The 17648-nt window shown below is 42.6% G+C and overlaps 2 protein-coding genes across 17 annotated transcripts in view; both read left to right on the top strand.

Annotated features, from left to right (window-relative positions):
• The window catches only part of LOC310761426 (cation channel sperm-associated auxiliary subunit beta-like), a gene marked incomplete at its 5' end in the record, with an annotated part of 53937 nt that extends 53277 nt beyond the window's left edge, over positions 1 to 660 (top strand). For all 4 annotated transcript variants that reach the window (XM_083611243.1, XM_083611242.1, XM_083611244.1 and 1 more), the window contains one exon: positions 110 to 660. In XM_083611243.1, the coding sequence (XP_083467369.1) occupies positions 110 to 331 (222 nt within the window). In that variant the 3' untranslated portion in view covers positions 332 to 660. The remainder of the gene's footprint in view (positions 1 to 109) is intronic.
• Positions 661 to 5992: 5332 nt separating this feature from the next.
• The window catches only part of LOC310761488 (cation channel sperm-associated auxiliary subunit beta-like), a 43223-nt gene continuing 31567 nt past the window's right edge, over positions 5993 to 17648 (top strand). The window contains exons 1-7 of one of the 13 annotated variants that reach the window (XM_083611357.1): positions 5993 to 6111; positions 10050 to 10125; positions 10814 to 10905; positions 13341 to 13493; positions 14729 to 14789; positions 15509 to 15604; positions 16179 to 16325. In XM_083611357.1, the coding sequence (XP_083467483.1) occupies positions 10050 to 10125; positions 10814 to 10905; positions 13341 to 13493; positions 14729 to 14789; positions 15509 to 15604; positions 16179 to 16325 (625 nt within the window). In that variant the 5' untranslated portion in view covers positions 5993 to 6111. Of the gene's footprint in view, positions 6112 to 7137; positions 7617 to 10049; positions 10126 to 10813; positions 10906 to 11144; positions 11252 to 11922; positions 12055 to 12084; positions 12228 to 12289; positions 12430 to 12512; positions 12715 to 12750; positions 12992 to 13340; positions 13494 to 14728; positions 14790 to 15508; positions 15605 to 16178; positions 16326 to 17648 lie in introns of those variants that run through there. The other 12 variants (XM_083611351.1, XM_083611358.1, XM_083611361.1 and 9 more) reach the window with 12 other exon arrangements.

Genomic DNA, 17648 nt, shown 5'->3' with positions numbered 1-17648 from the left:
CAGCTTTTGCTATCACTTAGACCAGTTTCACTATCTTGTTGTCAACAGGGTGAGCAATAGTCAATTTAAAGGGAAGTGACTGTTGGAATTACAATATTTTCTGTTGCAGATTTATATTGACGATTCTCCACTGGCATTCCCAGGAAACTCTCTTATCACTTCAATGACGACTATTTTAATGGGAGGCATTATTTTTGTGGCATTTATTCTGTATGTATTTGAAATTGAGATATGGAACTTCTTAAAAAGGAAACTAAGAAGAAATAAAGTGGCATCAAAACCCCCACCCAAGAGAGCTTCAGTAAATTCTGGTGATTCTGCAGGAAGTTGACTGGCAATAGTAATAACATTATAATAATGTGTTGGTTTTTAAGACCCCCTGTTGCTTTTATCAGTAACTATGTACCACAAATGTTAAAGGCATTTTTTTTGAACGAACATATGTACAACTATTTCATCTTTAGCTGTAGTCTTTCTGTTTAGGAAAAATATTTTTGAAAAGATGTGATGAATTTTCACTTGTTGTTCCTTAGGATGAAACGCATTTAGTAGCTGCTTGTCATGAATTTTACTGAAGTTTATTGGGCAAGATTCCCCCCCCCCCCCCGAAAATGTCACTGAAGCAGTATACAATAAAATAGTTCATATATTTAAAATACACTGCATTGCTAAATGTGTCTACTTGCGCCTCTGTTTATTTTAATGTACAGGTTATTTCTGGAACTCTCTAGCTTTCTCCATAATCCAGTGCATGTTTGCAATTTGGGCTCTGGTTCCTCTGCCCCTTTGAAATCCAGCTTGCACTTCTGGGAGTTCTCAGTCCACATACTGCTTAAGCCTGTCTTGTAGAATTTTAAGCATAACCTTGCTAATGTGTGAAATGAGTGCAATTGTGCGGTAGTTGGAGCATTCTTTGGCACTGCCCTTCTTTGGGATTGGGATGTAGACTGATCTTCTCCAATCCTCTGGCCACTGCTGAGTTTTCCAGCATATTGAGTGTAGCACCTTAACAGCTTCATCTTTTAAATTTTTAAGTAGTTCAGCTGGAATATCATCACTTCCACTGGCCTTGTTATTAGCAGTCCTTTCTAAGGCCCATTTGACTTCACTCTCCAGGATGTCTGGCTCAAAGTCAGCAACCAGACTGCCTGGGGTGTATGAGACATCCATATCTTTCTGGTATAATTCTTCTGTGTATTCTTGCCACCTCTTCTTGATGTCTTGTACTTCTGTTAGGTCCTTATCACTTTTGTCCTTTAATCTTTGTACAAAATGTTCCTTTCATTTCTCCAATTTTCTTGAACAGATCTCTGGTTTTTACCATTCTATTGTTTTCCTCTATTTCTTTGCATTGCTCGTTTAAGAAGGCCCTCTTGTCTCTCCTTGCTATTTTTCAGAAATCTGCATTCAATTTCCTGTATCCTTCACTATCTCCCTCGCATTTTGCTTGCCTTCTCTTTCCCGCTATTTGTAAGGCCTCGTTGGACAGCCACTTTGCTTTCTTGCATTTCCTTTTCATTGGGATGGTTTTCATTGCTGCCTCCTGTATAATGTTGCGAGCCTCCATCCATAGTTCTTCAGGCACTCTGTCCACTAAATCTAAATCCTTAAACCTGTTCCTCACTTCCACTGTGTATTCATAAGGGATTTGATTTAGATTGTATCTTACTGGCCCCATGGTTTTTCTACTTTCTTCAGTTTAAGCTTGAATTTTGCTATAAGAAGCTGATGATCTGAGCCACAGTCAGCTCCAGGTCTTCTTTTTGCTGACTGTATAGAGCTTTTACTTTCTTTCTTGGGCTCCATGATCACTGCAAATGGTGACAGCAGCCACGAAATTAAAAGACGCCTGCTTCTTGTGAAAAAAGCAATGACAAACCTAGACAGCATCTTAAAAAGTAGAGACATCACCTTGCCAACAAATGTCCGTATAGTAAAAGCTATGGTTTTCCCAGTAGTAATGTATGGAAGTAAGAGCTGGACCATAAAGAAGGCTGATCGCCAAAGAATTGATGCTTTTGAATTATGGTGCTGGAGGAGACTCTTGAGAGTCCCATGGACTGCAAGAAGATCAAACCTATCCATTCTAAAAGAAATCAGCCCTGAGTGCTCACTGGAAGGACAGATCGTGAAGTTGAGGCTACAATACTTTGGCCACCTCATGAGAAGAGAGGACTCCCTGGAAAAAACCCTGATGTTGGGAAAGATGGAGGGCACAAGGAGAAGCGGACGACAGAGGACGAGATGGTTGGATAGTGTTCTCGAGGCAACCAGCATGAGTTTGACTAAACTGTGGGAAGCAGTGGAAGACAGAGGTGCCTGGCGTGCTCTGGTCCAGGGGGTCACGAAGAGTCGGACACGACTAAACAACTAAACAACATTTCTGCAATACAATTTTATCCACTGGATCATGGTCATCAAAAGTTACAAATCCAAAGCCCCTCTTTTCACCAGATTGTCTGTCTGTAATTATTTCAATTGTGTCGATTTTTCCATATTCCAAGAAGTAGTCTCTAAGGTGATGTTCCTCAGTATCTTCTTTAATTCCACCAACTAACATTTTTTTTCACAGTAACATGAACTCCAGGTTTTCCTGATTCCTCCCTGGCTACAGCTCTTTTCAGCTCAACTACTGTTCCATCAATGGAATGAGGTCTGGCAGCCAATTGCTGCATCAATTTCAGCCATGGAAGAGAAAGTGACAAAACCAAATTCTCGTTTGCTTGCAGGGTCTCTCATAACCACACAATCCGTTTACTTTCCCCATTGCTCATAGCAGTTTCTCATACTTTCTTCTGTTGTTTCGATGCTTAAGCCACCAATGAATAGTTTGCGGAACTGCTCTTTTCCCCTCCAGTCACTCCCCCGATCTCCGTGAGGCATTTTTGGCTGGTTGAGGAAGCAAAAAGAAGCAAGGGAGGAGGAGAAAGTTGCTTTAAATATATATATCGCTGAGGTCTTTTTTTCTGAAGTAACGGCTTGGCTTGAGGCGAGTCCCTCTCTGCAGGCGCGGCAGCAGCAGTAGCAATGGAAGTGTGTGAAGCAGCTAACGACCTTTTGTTTTCTCAATGGGCATATTCTGACTCCATTCCCACTGGCACTTGGTTATGCTATTAGAGGGAGATATTCTATTAAAGGATAATCGAAGTAGAAGATTCTGCGAAACCAAATAGGTTACTTACAAAACCACGCTCCGTACATTGTTTAGGGCGGAACACAAAGCCAAACACGACCATCTAGTGGCATATATAAAAACAGCAGCCTTCAAAAATGGTGTTAGATAGAATATTATTATAATAGTTATTCTTTATGGCACGTTAGTTGCTCTGTACCTTAAAAAAAACTTTCTGGGAGATTTACAAGATAAAATACTACAGAAAGAAACAATTAAAATAAGAACATATTAAAAATAGGGACGCGGGTGGCGCTGTGGTCTAAACCACAGACCCCAGGCTTGCCGATCAGAAGGTCGGTGGTTTGAATCCCCGCGACGGGGTGAGCTCCTGTTGTTCGGTCCCAGCTCCTGCCCACCAGCAGTTCGAAAGCACCTCAAAGTGCAAATAGATAAATAGGTACCACTCCGGCGGGAAGGTAAACGGCATTTCCATGCGCTGCTCTGGTTTGCCAGAAGTGGCTTAGTCGTGCTGGTCACATGACCCAGAAGCTGTCTGCAGACAAACGCCGGCTCCCTCGGCCAGTAAAGCGAGATGAGCACCACAACCCCAGAGTCGTCCGCAACTGGACCTAACGGTCAGGGGTACCTTTACCTTTTTTTAATAATGCAAAATATGTACGGTGGTTTTTCAACTAATTTTTCCTCAGAGTAGGCCTGGAGAAATTAATGAGCTTGGCGGAGTTAGGTTTGTTAACTTAAATAGCTCTACTCTGAATAAAACTTAGTTGAGTAAAACCTAGTCTGAGTAAAACTTACCACCCCTAAAATGTTCACCCAATAACACTGGAAATAAAATTGTCAGTATCACCATGCCATTATACAAAAGTGTGGTACAATCACACTTGGAATACTGTTTACAGTTCCAGCACCACACTACAAAAAGGATAACGTGGAGTTGGAGAAGATTGAGAGAAGGGCAACCAACATGACAAAAAGCTTTTTAGTTTAGAGAATAAGGTGACTAAGAGGGGACATGATAAAAATATGGATGGATTAAGGAATGTGTTTTGCTTCCTCTCTCATAGCGTTAGGATTCATAGACATACAATGGAGGTCAATACTGGAAGATTCAAGTCAGACAAAAGGGAGCATTTCTTCACACAAGGCATTGCAACAGCCACCATCTTGGATGGCTCTAAAAGATTAGGATTAGGCAAATTCATGGAGGGTGCGGCTGTCAATAGCTACTAGTCATGATGGCTGTGTTCTGCCTCCAATATTAGGCGGGAATCAGAGTCATAGTGGGAAGCTCAGTGAAAATACCAACCCAGTGCGGCATCTCTAAAAAAGGCAAATTTCATGCTAGGAGCCATTAGGAAAGGAATTGGGAATAAAAACTGCTGATAGCATAATGCTGTCATATAAATCCATGATGCGACTGCATTTGGAGTACTGTGTTACAGAATGTCAGAGCTCTTCCCTCCCCCAGCTGAGTTCTCAGGTTTTTCTGAGGAGAGGAAATATCTGTTAATTCAGTGTATAGATACAGCCAGAGAGTGCTTTTTTGGCAGTATGAATGCTGCCCTCTAGTGTCCCTCATGTAAGTCATTTCTGCACAGCTGGTTTTTATATACCGGATTTTTCGCTCTATAAGACGCACTAGACCATAAGACGCACCTAGTTTTTGGAGGAGGAAAACAAGAAAAAAAATATTCTGAATCCCAGAAGCCAGAACAGCAAGAGGGATTGCTGCGCAGCCTGCAGTCACTCCATAAGACGCACACACATTTCCCCTTACTTTTTAGGAGGGAAAAAGTGAGTCTTATAGAGCAAAAAATATGGTAATTTTTTGTTGTCGATAGAGCTGGGCATAGGCAGGAGCAGAACTCTCTTCTCCTGAAGTGCAGAAAATGTTGTGCTTTGCTGCCACAAAGTGTCTGTTGTAGAGAACAGCAATGCTGAGGAGCACACACACACATCCACACACCTGTTCAGCTAGCTGGGATTATGAATGCATTGAAATCTGTGTCACCTGTGCTCTCCAACTTTTTTTAGTGACTTAAATGTGAGTTTTACAACAAACAGTGAGGCGTCTGGTTCTCCCTTCATTAAGAGGGTGTTGGGGATGGGCTACTGGCCGTGGCGTAGGAAGGGGGTGCAGGCCGCCCCGGGTGTTATCCCTGAGGGAGGTGACAAAAAGCCAGCTGAACTCTTCTTGACACGGTCTCCTTTGAGGCAAAGGAGGCGTCCAGGGCGGTGGTGGGCTGGGCAAGGTCTGGGCACGGTGTGTTTGTGTGTTTGCACACGATTACATCAAGGGACTGAGCAGGGTTGAGTTACATCGCGTCCACTTCCCACCTCTGTGGCCGGGGCCGAGCACATGTGCTCTCCCTGCCTGTCCAGGCCCCGCCCTCGCCTCAGGTGCTTTGTGTGTGTCTGTGTGGCCGCGGTTGAAGCTGTGCTGCTCATGGGTCAAGGCAGGGTCCCTCTGGGGCTGACACAGGCTCCCAAAAAGGGCGCGGAGGCGGGAGAGGCTGTGGTCGCCTGCTGTCACCTTTCATTTGAGGGCCAGGGCTGCACGTTTGGGTTTCTTTTCCTGTGTAATGGGCTGTGTTTTTGAAGTTGCGAATAAATTAACAGGGCGACTCTTTCCTCCTCTCTCTCTCTCTGTGCCCCCTCCCACCTTTCCACATCTCCCCGCTTAACTGTTTCCTGCCTCACTTTAGGCACTTAGGTGCTTCAGTCTGTGGCTGAAGCAAGAGAAACCAAGAACATGATGAGGCATTAAGCAAAGCAAAGAAGAGGTGGAGTCTGAGGTGACAGGAACTGAGTTCTTTCCCACCCCTTAGGAGTGGGGGGAGAAGGGAAGGACAGTTGGAGGGGAGATGAGGGGAGGACCGTGGCAAATCGACAGGACTCCCGCATGAGGACCAGCAAGAGGGGCGGCAAACTCAGTGACCGTGCCGGGCAGCAAAAACCTCATCTACACCACTGATGTAAGTATCTAATTTTTCTTCTTTTAATAATTTCAATGGGGGGGGCGGGGTTGACAATAAATTTTCCGCACTGGTGAATTCACCTGACCTTCCTACGCCACTGGCTACTGGCAGGCCGAGGTTTGGGTGCCTGTAGCAGGTCACAGTTGCATTGCAACCATCGTGTCCTAGCTGAAAGGAGCCCTAGGGAACTACATTTCCCAGGCTCCCTGCTACTGCAGATGTTGCTGTTCATGGGCAGTAGGTAGAGGCTCGAGAGAGAGCCGAAGTAAGACAAAGTCAGACATTGTTGCTGTTGCTGCATGCTGCTCCTGTCCCACCAGAAAAAAATGACGTAGAAGTGCCTCCTCCTGCTGCCTTTTCTCACTGGAAGACACCTCTGTTGTCATAGATAATGCAGAATCATGTCTGGTGAACCTGCTTTATACTATTGTTATAACGGCCTCGAAGCAGTATACCTGAAGGAGCGTCTCCACCCCCATCATTCTGCCCGGACACTGAGGTCCAGCACCGAGGGCCTTCTGGCGGTTCCCTCATTGCGAGAAGCCAAGTTACAGGGAACCAGGCAGAGGGCCTTCTCAGTAGTGGCACCCGCCCTGTGGAACGCCCTCCCACCAGATGTCAAAGAGAACAACAACTACCAGACTTTTAGAAGACATCTGAAGGCAGCCCTGTTTAGGGAAGCTTTTAATGTTTGATGTATCACAGTATTTTAATATTCTTTTGGAAGCCGCCCAGAGTGGCTGGGGAAGCCCAGCCAGATGGGCGGGGTATAAATAATAAATTATTATTATTATTATTATTATTATTATTATTATTATTATTATTATTATTTTGTTGTTGTTGTTGTTGTTGTTGTTGTTTGCAAACTGAAATGCCCACAAAACAGATTAAAGTATTTTAATTTTTTAAAAGAGAATTGCTAATGGAAGTGATTCATTTTTATGACTAAGATGTTCAGCTAAGACAAGTTATTCAGAGACCTGAGTTTTTTCTTCCATTTGCTTCCATCTTTTATCAGCTTCCCTTCTGCCCTAGATGGAGCTCTAACTGGGTGGTTGAAGATATCCTTGTGGCATTCACTTTAGTCTCGCAACTGTGGGGTTTTTTTATTTTTAATTTGAAAGACTCCCACTTCATATAGCTGCATCCTATGTGGTTCTAGCAGCAGATGAACTGAGGAAATTAACATGGAGGACAGGTCTCCTGTGTAGTTTTTGTATCGGAGCCACTGACCCTCATTTTTATGTGAGGACTACGGGAAGATTTCCACGTAGCCTGTTCCTGCCACATAATTTTAAATTCTGAAAATCTATCCCTACAAGCATTTCTGAAGCTGGATCAGTTTATGAGTCCTGTTGCTATTAGGAGTCACTGTGACGGAACTTGAACTCTTCCAACTGTCAGCCTGTGGAACCCAAGATAAAAGCAAACAGTTGGCTGGCTCTCTTGGAAGTGGCAAAGATGGCTCAGCAAAACTGACACAGCCTCGGCAAAGAAGGCATGTGAGAACCTTCCCTGAAGGAAGGACAGTTGAAATTCTTTCCCTTTTAGAGTTAGAGCAGCCATTATTTAAACAAGGGCGGGGGGGGGGGTGGAATAACAGGGATTGTAAAGCCCCATATTTTTTGTTCTGTTTGCATGGAGAGCTTTCTGTGGATTTTTTTGAGAAAAACAGAGGGATTGGGCATCGTTAAATTTGTCATTTACTGGCCTTGTAATCAAATCATATAAAATTGGAAATGGGTGACCTCTCCAAAGTTTGTGCTGGTGATATGAACCCTACCATAAGCTTTGGGTCACCCCAAATCATACATTATCATCTTCAGGAGACTGCCTTCTACAAGACAGCATGCAGTTACAATTGGCCCAATGATTTTGTTTTGCTGGATTTTTCTTTTGCTGCATTCCATTGGGGAATATTACTGTATTTGCATGTATCTGACTCTCATTTGTAATGTTTTACCTGGATTTTTAGTAATGCTCTATTTAAGACAGAAAAACTACTTAGAGATTACTTTTAAAATGAGAAGTGGTATAGAAATGGTTTAAAGAAAGACAGACATGTTTAATTTGGGCACAAGATAATGCCAAGTATGGCACCCCCATGCCAATAATAGGCAATGTAGCAATTCATTAATCTGCTGAAGAAAGTATTCACACTTTCTGTTTAATGATAATAATGATATAATTATTTACATTAATTATATTATAATAATGATATAATTATAATTACAAGTTGCCAATATGGTGCAGTGGTTAGAATGAGGCATCTGATCATAGCCTGCATTTTAATCAAGGCTTATATTTTGATCAGATTCCTGTATTCTAAAAATGAGCTTAAATTCACAAATGTTTCTTTCGAGACAGGAAACCAGCAGGCAAGGTCTTTGTCAGAGGCCCCTTTGGTTTATTGCGGTCATAAAACAGGCTGGGAGCAAAAGGTCACACTGACCATACAAATTATAGAATACAATCAAGGTTGCAAAAACACAATTAAATAGTAATAATTATTGTGCCTCCCATTAAACTTGAGCCACATCTTCCTAAGGTTAAAAGGGCAAGAGCTAATACAAACAACAGCTGGCTTGAAAGGGGGGTGTAGATTTAAGGGGTTGCTTTAAAAACTGTTTTTATAAAGTTCCTTTTTTACTTAGAAAAGGTCTTTGCTTCTAAAAATCTATATATGTTATGTATGAAATATATTGGCTTAAATGTAATTATGCAAAGGATTTAGAAAGTAAGAAATGTTAAGATTCTTATGTTAGATTCTTATTTCATAGAATCATAGAAGAGTTGGAATAGACCACGAGGGCCATTGAGTCCAGACCCCTGCCAAGCAGGAAAAACACCATCAGAGCACTCCTGACATATGACCTCCAAAGAAGGAGCTCTTTCATAGATGCTGTGTGGGAAGATGAACAAAAGATCTGTTCAGATAAAATTAGCCACCATCTGTTTTGGAGTGAATAGGGCAATAGGGCAAAAGGTGAAATGTTAGTTAAGGCGCCTAGTCTAGGGCAAAAGGTTATCTGGTAATTAAGGTGCCTTGTAGAGGTTAATGGCTATTTGTTTGCCAATTATAAATAGAAGGAAATATAGCTCTTTGTCTCCCATAAAAGGTAATAGGAAATGGGTGTATCTTTTATGATTGGTTCTAGCAAACAGCCAATAGGAATTTTAACCAGGCTGATTGGACAGAGGCAGCCAAAGGAGGAGCAAGGGGGCTGGGCTGAGGGAATATAAGTGCTGGCCATAATGGCAGGAGGCCAGGCCAGAGCTTGGTAACCATATACCACTGTGCCTCACATTTATTTGTCTGACAAATAAATTATTATTTTAATTTCTCTATTGCTGCGTTGAATATTTCATTCCAGCTAAGCATTAACCACAAGCAGGGTGCTACAAGAATGCTTTATAATATTATTAACATTGTAGGAAGGACAAAGAGACTCTTTTGCATATATTGGGAGTATTAAATAGATCTTTGGTATTACTTTGGTTTTATCATTATGCTTGAGGCTTTCAAATGAGTTTTTTTCTTAATGTGAATACCCACATTTAGCTTTCTATTGTTCTACCATATATCTCTGTTGAAAAAACAGGCGTAATGGGGGTATCTATGATTGAGTATTATTGTTTCCTGCTCATAAGAAATAATTTGATCCTGCACATACCAGTTGCTTATAGTCTGCATCTGGGGTGGGAACTAAATCTTCTTTCTGCCATAGGTGAACCCAGTGTTTGGAACAGGAAGCAGGTTTCAGCTTGCAGTTTCCATAGCACCTAACGGGACTCTTTGATGACCAAGCATGTTGCTTTTACCTGCATCCTTGTTGTCTTCCTTGGTCACTGTGCATATCATGTGACTACTGGGGAACCAGCTTTATATATAGCTTTGAATTAAATGCACATTTATATTATTTTTACAATTACAGATGGCGCTGTTGCAGCTTTATCTTGTGCTTGCAGCTGTTCTACAACTTTCATCAGGACTTAGCTACAATTTAAATGGTAAGTTGTGTTTTACTTTATTTCACCTTCCTATTCTTGCATACGGGTTGGTTAGTTATTAGTGCACTGAACCTTGCAGCCATGCATTTGCATGTGCTGTGATTTGCAAAGGACTCCATAAAGATCAGAACTTTATTTGGTCTGAGTGATGTATCACTATAGGGCCCACCTTTAAAAGGGAAATGTGTGCACACAGTTTGGGGAACTGAATCCAATATTATATATATATTACTGCAGCAGGTTCAAGAAGCTTCTTTAAAAAAACCCACCGTATTAAAGAGCAAGAGATATTTGCTAATGATGTTGAATGTGTGTTGTCTAGGAGTCAAGTGAGCCACAGTGAGAGAGCTTGGGAAGATACTGACTGAAGCACAAAGGTTAATTTGGTTGTCCAAACCCATGCAGTCTAGCCTTGGTTTAAAGATTATCATAAATGTATTATTTATTTTCTTATTGCCCACCCTAATTCCCATGTCTCCCAGTAAAACTTCCTTCCTGAGACTGCTAATAATATCAAATGTTGTTGATGTGATTATTACTACTGTATTTTTTTATTTATAACTCACAAAAGCCAATGTGATCTATTTCAGTCCCCAATTTCATTTTTTATTTGAGTTTCAGGATATTCTAGTTCTGTAATATCATCTTTGAATATATTAGTGTTCAATATATTTTTTCTCTCACTCAGTGGTGGCCAATTCGAGTTTTTCTTGCTACACAGGAGATGAGCGGAATATGTCATCTAAGGCAATTAAATTGTTTCTTTCAGATAAAAGTTTGGTAAGTTTCCAGCAATGTATTTCCAGTTGCAACTGAATGGGGAGTAGCTCAGCAAATAATGCATTTATATTATGGCAGTGGGGAATAACTTGCCGATATACCATTCTTTGGCTCAGCAGAATTAGCTAATCAATTCTTTTAGCTATTCCCCCCCCCCACACACAACCGAGTGACGCAAACGGAAACCACCTATCAGCTCCCCGATTTCCGCCAGCGGCCACCAATCATGCTCCCGCTTGCTGCGACAAAAGCAGCTGTCTATTAGCTTCCACAGCGGGAATCAGGAGGGCTAATGGCGGTGATCAGGCAGCTGTGATGCAAGCGGTTGTGTGCTGTGTTCCGGCGGGTGAGCGATTTTTGGGACCCCCCCCCCCAATAATCAAGCAGCCAATGCTGAAAATCGCTCACCTGCCACAACAAAGCGCAAGCCCGAGTTTTTAAGTGGCGATTGGCCGCTTGATAGTTGGGGGGAGGAGATGCCAAAAATGGCTCACCTGTCGGAACGAAGTGTGAGCCTGAGATTGTAAGCAGCAATTGTAAGCGACACGAGCGGTTGTGTGCTGCGTTCAGGCGGGTGAGCGATTTCCGGCATCCCGCCCCCCAACAATCAACCGGCCAATTGCCGCTTACAATCTTGGGCTTGCGCCAAAAAACCTTTCGCCCGTCCCTTCTCAGCACTACCTGTGTATAAGACAAGCCTAAATTTTGAACCTCATTTTTGGGTCAGAAAAATGTGGTTTGTTTAAATGGATTGTTAGCTCTCATCACTAACTTAATCGGAAGCGGTTAGACTCAGAAGCTTAGCTAAATGGAGTGAAATATTATTGGTTATTCAGACTCCCCTTGGATTTAACAACACCATATGTGATTTAAAGAACTTTTATTTATTTATTGGCATCATAACAAAACATGGTATTGCAGTTTGTTTAAATAAACAATAAAAGGGTGTTCTAGCTTCTGAACTTGCTGCAGCTATGAATATAGCCAGGTAATTTCTTTTACATGCTGCAGGGCTAATGAGTCTGGAATCAGGATTCTCCCTTTCTTCCCTCCTGCCATATGAACAGCATGAACTTCATGGAGCTACATCAGGGGTTGCCAACCTTGGGGGGGGGGCAGTGGGCACATTTTGAATTTGAAGGAAGTGCTGTGAGTGCCAGTCACAAAATGGCTGCCATGGGGAGTGTGGCACAACACATCCCGGCTGCAGTGCGGGGCATGGAAAAACACCAAATTAGACACAGTACAGCCATTGCTGCTGCTCCCACCTGCTTCCTGAACAGCCTCCCCATGGTTGGCAAGCAAATAGGATGGAGCAACAGGCAAGAAGGGAAACCATCCCTGCCAGTTTTTGCCCTGTGCAAATCCTTCAAAACCAACCAGATTCTGAGGGGGCATTTTTTCTCTTTTGAGATAAAACTTAAAATAAAAAGCCAGGGACCACCAAGCTGGTGCCTGTAGGCACCATGGTGCTCAGACCCTCGAAGAGAGACCCCTGTAGATGCTGGATTAGCAGTTCCTGAGGTAACTCCAAAGAAAGACACCTAGAACAGGCGCCAGTTCCGCATTTATAGATCTATGCCTATGAAATAGACACAGTGGGGAAAACTGCCTCGGGATACTGTAATTTTCGCAGGAAGGGGCCTTGGGGTGCAACAGAACATAAACATTTTAGGCCTTGCCTGAAGTAGTCTCTCCCCTCACAGTTCTTCCTCAAGGCACAGCTCCCTTAGGAGGAGTCCCAGTGCAGGAGGGTGGGGCAGGGCAGGTGGAAGAAGGCCTGGCCTGGTGAAGTCTCTCCCCTCACAGGTCTTCCTTCAGGCATTGCTGCCTTATGAGGACCCCCAGGGCAGGAGGGTGGGGCAAGGCAGGTGGAAGGAGGCCTGGCCTGGTGAAGAAAGCCTTGCCAACACTGCCTCAGGATATTGTCAGGGAAAGGAAGAGGAAGGATGGCAGGAAGGGGCCTTGGGGTGCAACAGAAGGTCAAACTTAAACATTTTAGGCGTTTTGGCTCATTAAACCATCTATGGCCTTTTAAATGTGTCTGGGGGGGATCTATTGTGAGATTTTTTGCTATTATATTACGGTACATATTTTGTGCTTTTATATTGCAAACTGCCCTGTGATATTAATTTGTTAAATAATGATCATTTTCTCTACTTTAACCCTAAACTGCCTAATTCTCTGTGGCACTTGCCCATGCCAGCCAAAAGCAGGCAAAATCATCTGAGAGAGGGGGAGGGCAAGTTGTCCCACAAAATGAGGATTTTTACCTTCCTTTCCTTTCTGGCTCCTTAAAGCCTTATTTATTGCAGCTTCCGCTTTTGAAATCAACAGTTCAGTTTGTTAGGTTGCTATTTAAAATTTTAATAATTCCAGATGTAGTGGATATGTGCTTCGTATGTTAATCCTGGTTTTTTTCCCCCTTGTTAAAGATTGTCCGCTGTCATTTGTATAATATCAATAAGCCAGACACCTTGGAGAACAGACGGAAGAATCTAATTCTTTTTACATCAGCTGGTCTTGCTCCCAGCATCCAGATCTTCAACAGTACCTACTCCAAAGTCTTCTACTTCAAAATGACTCTGGTAAAGCATTCCGGAAGGGCTCATAGTACATCATTTACATGCAGAAGGTCCCAGGTTCACTCCCTGGCTATTCCAGTTAAAAGGGATCAGGTGGCAGGTGGTCACCTCTGCCTGAACTCAGGACAGCCACTGTCACCGGATACTTATTAAACAATGCCATAACATTCGGCTGGAAACTTATAGTGGCCCAATGTGTATCCCAAGGACCACATGGTCCTCAAGACCTTTTTTGTTGGCCCTCAGCAACATTTGACGCCCTCTCAGCCCTCACACTGCCTTCTCAAAGCCAGCTAAGTGAGGTGCTTGGTTTGGGAAAGGAGGCACAAAGGCTCTGGCAAGGTACTAGAACCCTATTACCTCCTTCCCGAAGCTGGGAAAGCGCTAACTGCATCAGGGCAGTGTGTGGCCCACAGATTACATGGTCAGAGTACTCTTGCAGCCCCCTTGGTATAAAAGTTGGGCCGGCCTGAGCTAGATGGACAAGCAATCTGACTTGGTTTAAGGCAGGTTCCTGAGGTGCATCTGCACTCATGGTTTTAAACGTTATTTATAAGGGCTACCTGCAAAATTTCATGTTTGGATCTCAATGTTTTGTATAGACATGTCTGCCATATTGGATTTTATTTAGGATAAATGGATCTTTTGGGAGCAAAATATAACAGAAACAAACAAGACTTCAAACTATAATATCAGTTAGTCCAAGCATTTCTTTAGAACATGGGTAGGCAAACTAAGGCCTGGGGGCCTTATCTGGCCCAATTACGTTCTAAATCCGGCCCACAGACGGTCAAGGAATCAGCATCTTTTTACATGAGTAGAATGTGCCCTTTTATTTAAAATGCATCTCTGGGTTATTTGTGGGGCCTGCCTGGTGTTTTTACATGAGTAGAATGTGTGCTTTTATTTAAAATGCATCTCTGAGTTATTTGTGGGGCATAGGAATTTGTTCATTTTTTTTCTTCAAAACATACCGTGTATTCTCGAATATAAGCCAACTTTTTCAGCACATTTTTTATGCTGAAAAAGCCTCCCTCGGCTTATACTCAAGTGAGGCGGGCAGTGGCAGAGAGATGAGCCCTTTCTCGCCACTCGTCCCTCTGCCACCACCCGTAAGCTATGAGACTATCAGCTACGAAAATTCATAATTGGAAAATCAGTCCGCACCTAAATGTATGTGACTCTTCAAGTATTTAAGACTAAAAATCTTGGGTTACCATCCTTTCTTTAAACAAAAGGGAGAAGGTGTGGATTCGTGGAGTATTAAAATCAACCGAGAAGAGTTAACATATAATACAGGTGAGAGATTTATAATTTCCACTTATTTATCCTCACAGGCTATTGATGCTTCCTTGTGTTGTTGTTGCTGTTTTTGTACTCACGTAAGGTGGTGAGTACATTTCATTTCAAAAGAAACATTTCGCACAAAATCCTGCTAGCAGGGGGGAAATTTGGAAACTTGGTAGTGAGCATTTGGCACAATCTCAAATGGTGCATAAGTAGTATACCAACTTCAGTGGAGATAAAGCAAGTTTCGGGATAATGTATATTGCATTTATTTTGACTGTGATATTTCTGTAACTTAAAACAAAAAAACTTTTTGTAACTTGAATAGAAAAAAATAGAAAAATTAATTGGCTAGAAAAAATATGCAGGGATGTACATTACTAAGAATTCAGTTGAAGAGCTGTTCACCATTGTAGGCAAATTTGAGAAGAGCATGTAGTTGTCATCAACTTTGGCGATCTCTCGTAGCCAAGTAATATTGCCGTAAGCATACAGCAATATCCACTTGTCTCTATCTGCAAGTGGAATGGGTTTCCACTTGTGCAACGAGTCTTTGCCCCCTGAAATTTGCTCCAGAGGGTTTGGTCGTGGGAATTGCAAGAGGGAGGAGAAAAGGAAACCATGTTGTGCGAGCAGAGGCCTGTTTGCTTGACGTTGGATATCACCCATAATACTTTTGTACTTATATGACTAATCTGTCTCTGTCTTTCTTGTACATGCCGATGAAACAGATATTAATCCAATTGAGGAATGGTTTGTAAAATTTAATATGCATCATGGTTTAAATATGTTCACTACTACGGGAACCTTGTTGGATGTCATACGAGGTACGTCATAGCTCATAGGGAGTGTTTGCGGTTTTGTAAGTAATTGTGGTCTCGTGGAAATTAGCACGGACATTAAGTTTTCTGAATTTATTCATATGATATGGAATGTTTTATTTATATTCCGCTTTTTTGGCCCAAAGGCTCCAAAGCAGTAAACAACATTGATACATATGAATACAAAAGAATTGAATGATAAAATTGCAACACATAAAATATCTCAATCAAAACAAACTATAATACTGGCAGGATTTCGATAGCCACCATCATGAAAAAAGAGAGTAGCCCGTGTGTGTGTATTTTACTAAGAACAGGTCTAAGGAAGGTATTTGTTACTTGACAACCTTGTCTCTTCTGTATGCCTTCACCCACTTCTGTATTTCCCCCTACCTTCCACCACAGTGATGGCAGTCCCATTCCCATCCCCCACCCCAACCCTGGACCAGACTGATAACATCCCTTACTCACCTCCAAGGGTGTCTCCACAAATTTCAGAGATAGTCGCATATTTCCTTCACTCTTTAAGTAAAAAGCAGAAAGAATTTTTGCTTTCTTAAACATTAGTGCTCTTTTGCAGATCCTCTTCTTCAGTGGTATTGGACCCTTGGTGAAAACGTGGAAGTTAATGATACATTGTCTAAAGTAGCCAATATCAAAATAGCAAAAACTCCTTGTGCAAGTGATGTAGCAGTAATTGGTCTGATTTATACAACAAGAAAAATAGGTAAGTGTCTTGCATTTTTACATAATTAGCTGATCCACCAGCTTCGTTTTCCAACTGGGTACAGTGGGATGTAAAAGTTTAAATAAAATAAGTGTACTTGTTTACTCAGAAGTAAGTCCCACTGTGTTGGCTAGGGCTTAATCCTATACTTGTTTGGGAGTTGTTGTTGTTGTTTAGTCGTTTAGTCGTGTCCGACTCTTCGTGATCCCATGGACCAGAGCACGCCAGGCACTCCTGTCTTCCACTGCCTCCCACAGTTTGTTCAGACTCATGTTTGTAGCTTCGAAGACACTATCCAACCATCTCGTCCTCTGTCGTCCCCTTCTCCTTGTGCCCTCCATCTTTCCCAACATCAGGGTCTTTTCCAGGGAGTCTTCTCTTCTCATGAGGTGGCCAAAGTATTGGAGCCTCAGCTTCACGATCTGTCCTTCCAGTGAGCACTCAGGGCATCCAGTGAGCACTCAGGGCGCTTCCAGTGAGCACTCAGGGCTCACTGGATGCCCTGAGTGCTTCCAGTGAGCACTCAGGGCTGCTTGGGAGTAAGTCTCATCAAATGCAGTTGGTTTTGCTTGTGAATGCATTTGTTACACTTCTACTACACATGAGTGTTCTGCAACTAGCTGTTAACCTGTGAAATGCTGGCTCCGTGTGCATATGTGTCCCCTTGGGGAACATTGTGTGCAAATCTAGGTCTATTCTTTCAGGTCAGTAGGGGTGATGGTGGAAACCCTGCTTCTAAAGAGGACTTGCCTGATTCAGTCTGGATAGGTCACCACCTGGATCAAATCATGAGTCCACTTTAGAATTCACATTGCAGCAAATTCCTTTATGAGATAGTCTGAGGGTTCAGCACTGCCTCTGTTCCTATTTACTTTTTTCCCCTTCTAAAATGTTCCACTCTGTAGTAGGGTTGCCATATGTCCGTAATTTAACTGGTGAAAATAGTGTCCAGGGGGGGATTTCGGAAAATCGGCTAAATGTCCGGAATTTTGAGCTCAACAACTTTGAGTTTCATTATTTTCTAAAATAATGTGTGCTCAATAGCTTTGAGTTTTCCCCAAAAAGCTCAGCAACTTTTACTTCTAGAAATACAGCAACCCTAGGCAGCAGGGAAAGGCCTTCTTGCTGCCATGTGCTTTGAAAAGAGTAGAGGAGCAAGTACCCCGTGGAGCAACAGGACTGAGGACATTCTGTTGTTCTCAGAGGGCCTGGTGCAGCCTTCATGGACAATTCCCTCTCACAGCAATGGAAAAGACTTTGTTGTTGTTTAAAAAAATATCATTTGCAGTTTTGCAAACCTTGTGCATCGCTGGCACTATTTTA

This window comes from Podarcis filfolensis (assembly GCF_964270895.1).
Source record: "Podarcis filfolensis genome assembly, chromosome: 1".
NCBI classification, from domain to species: domain Eukaryota; kingdom Metazoa; phylum Chordata; class Lepidosauria; order Squamata; family Lacertidae; genus Podarcis; species Podarcis filfolensis.
This window is presented reverse-complemented; position numbering and strand designations above follow the sequence as displayed.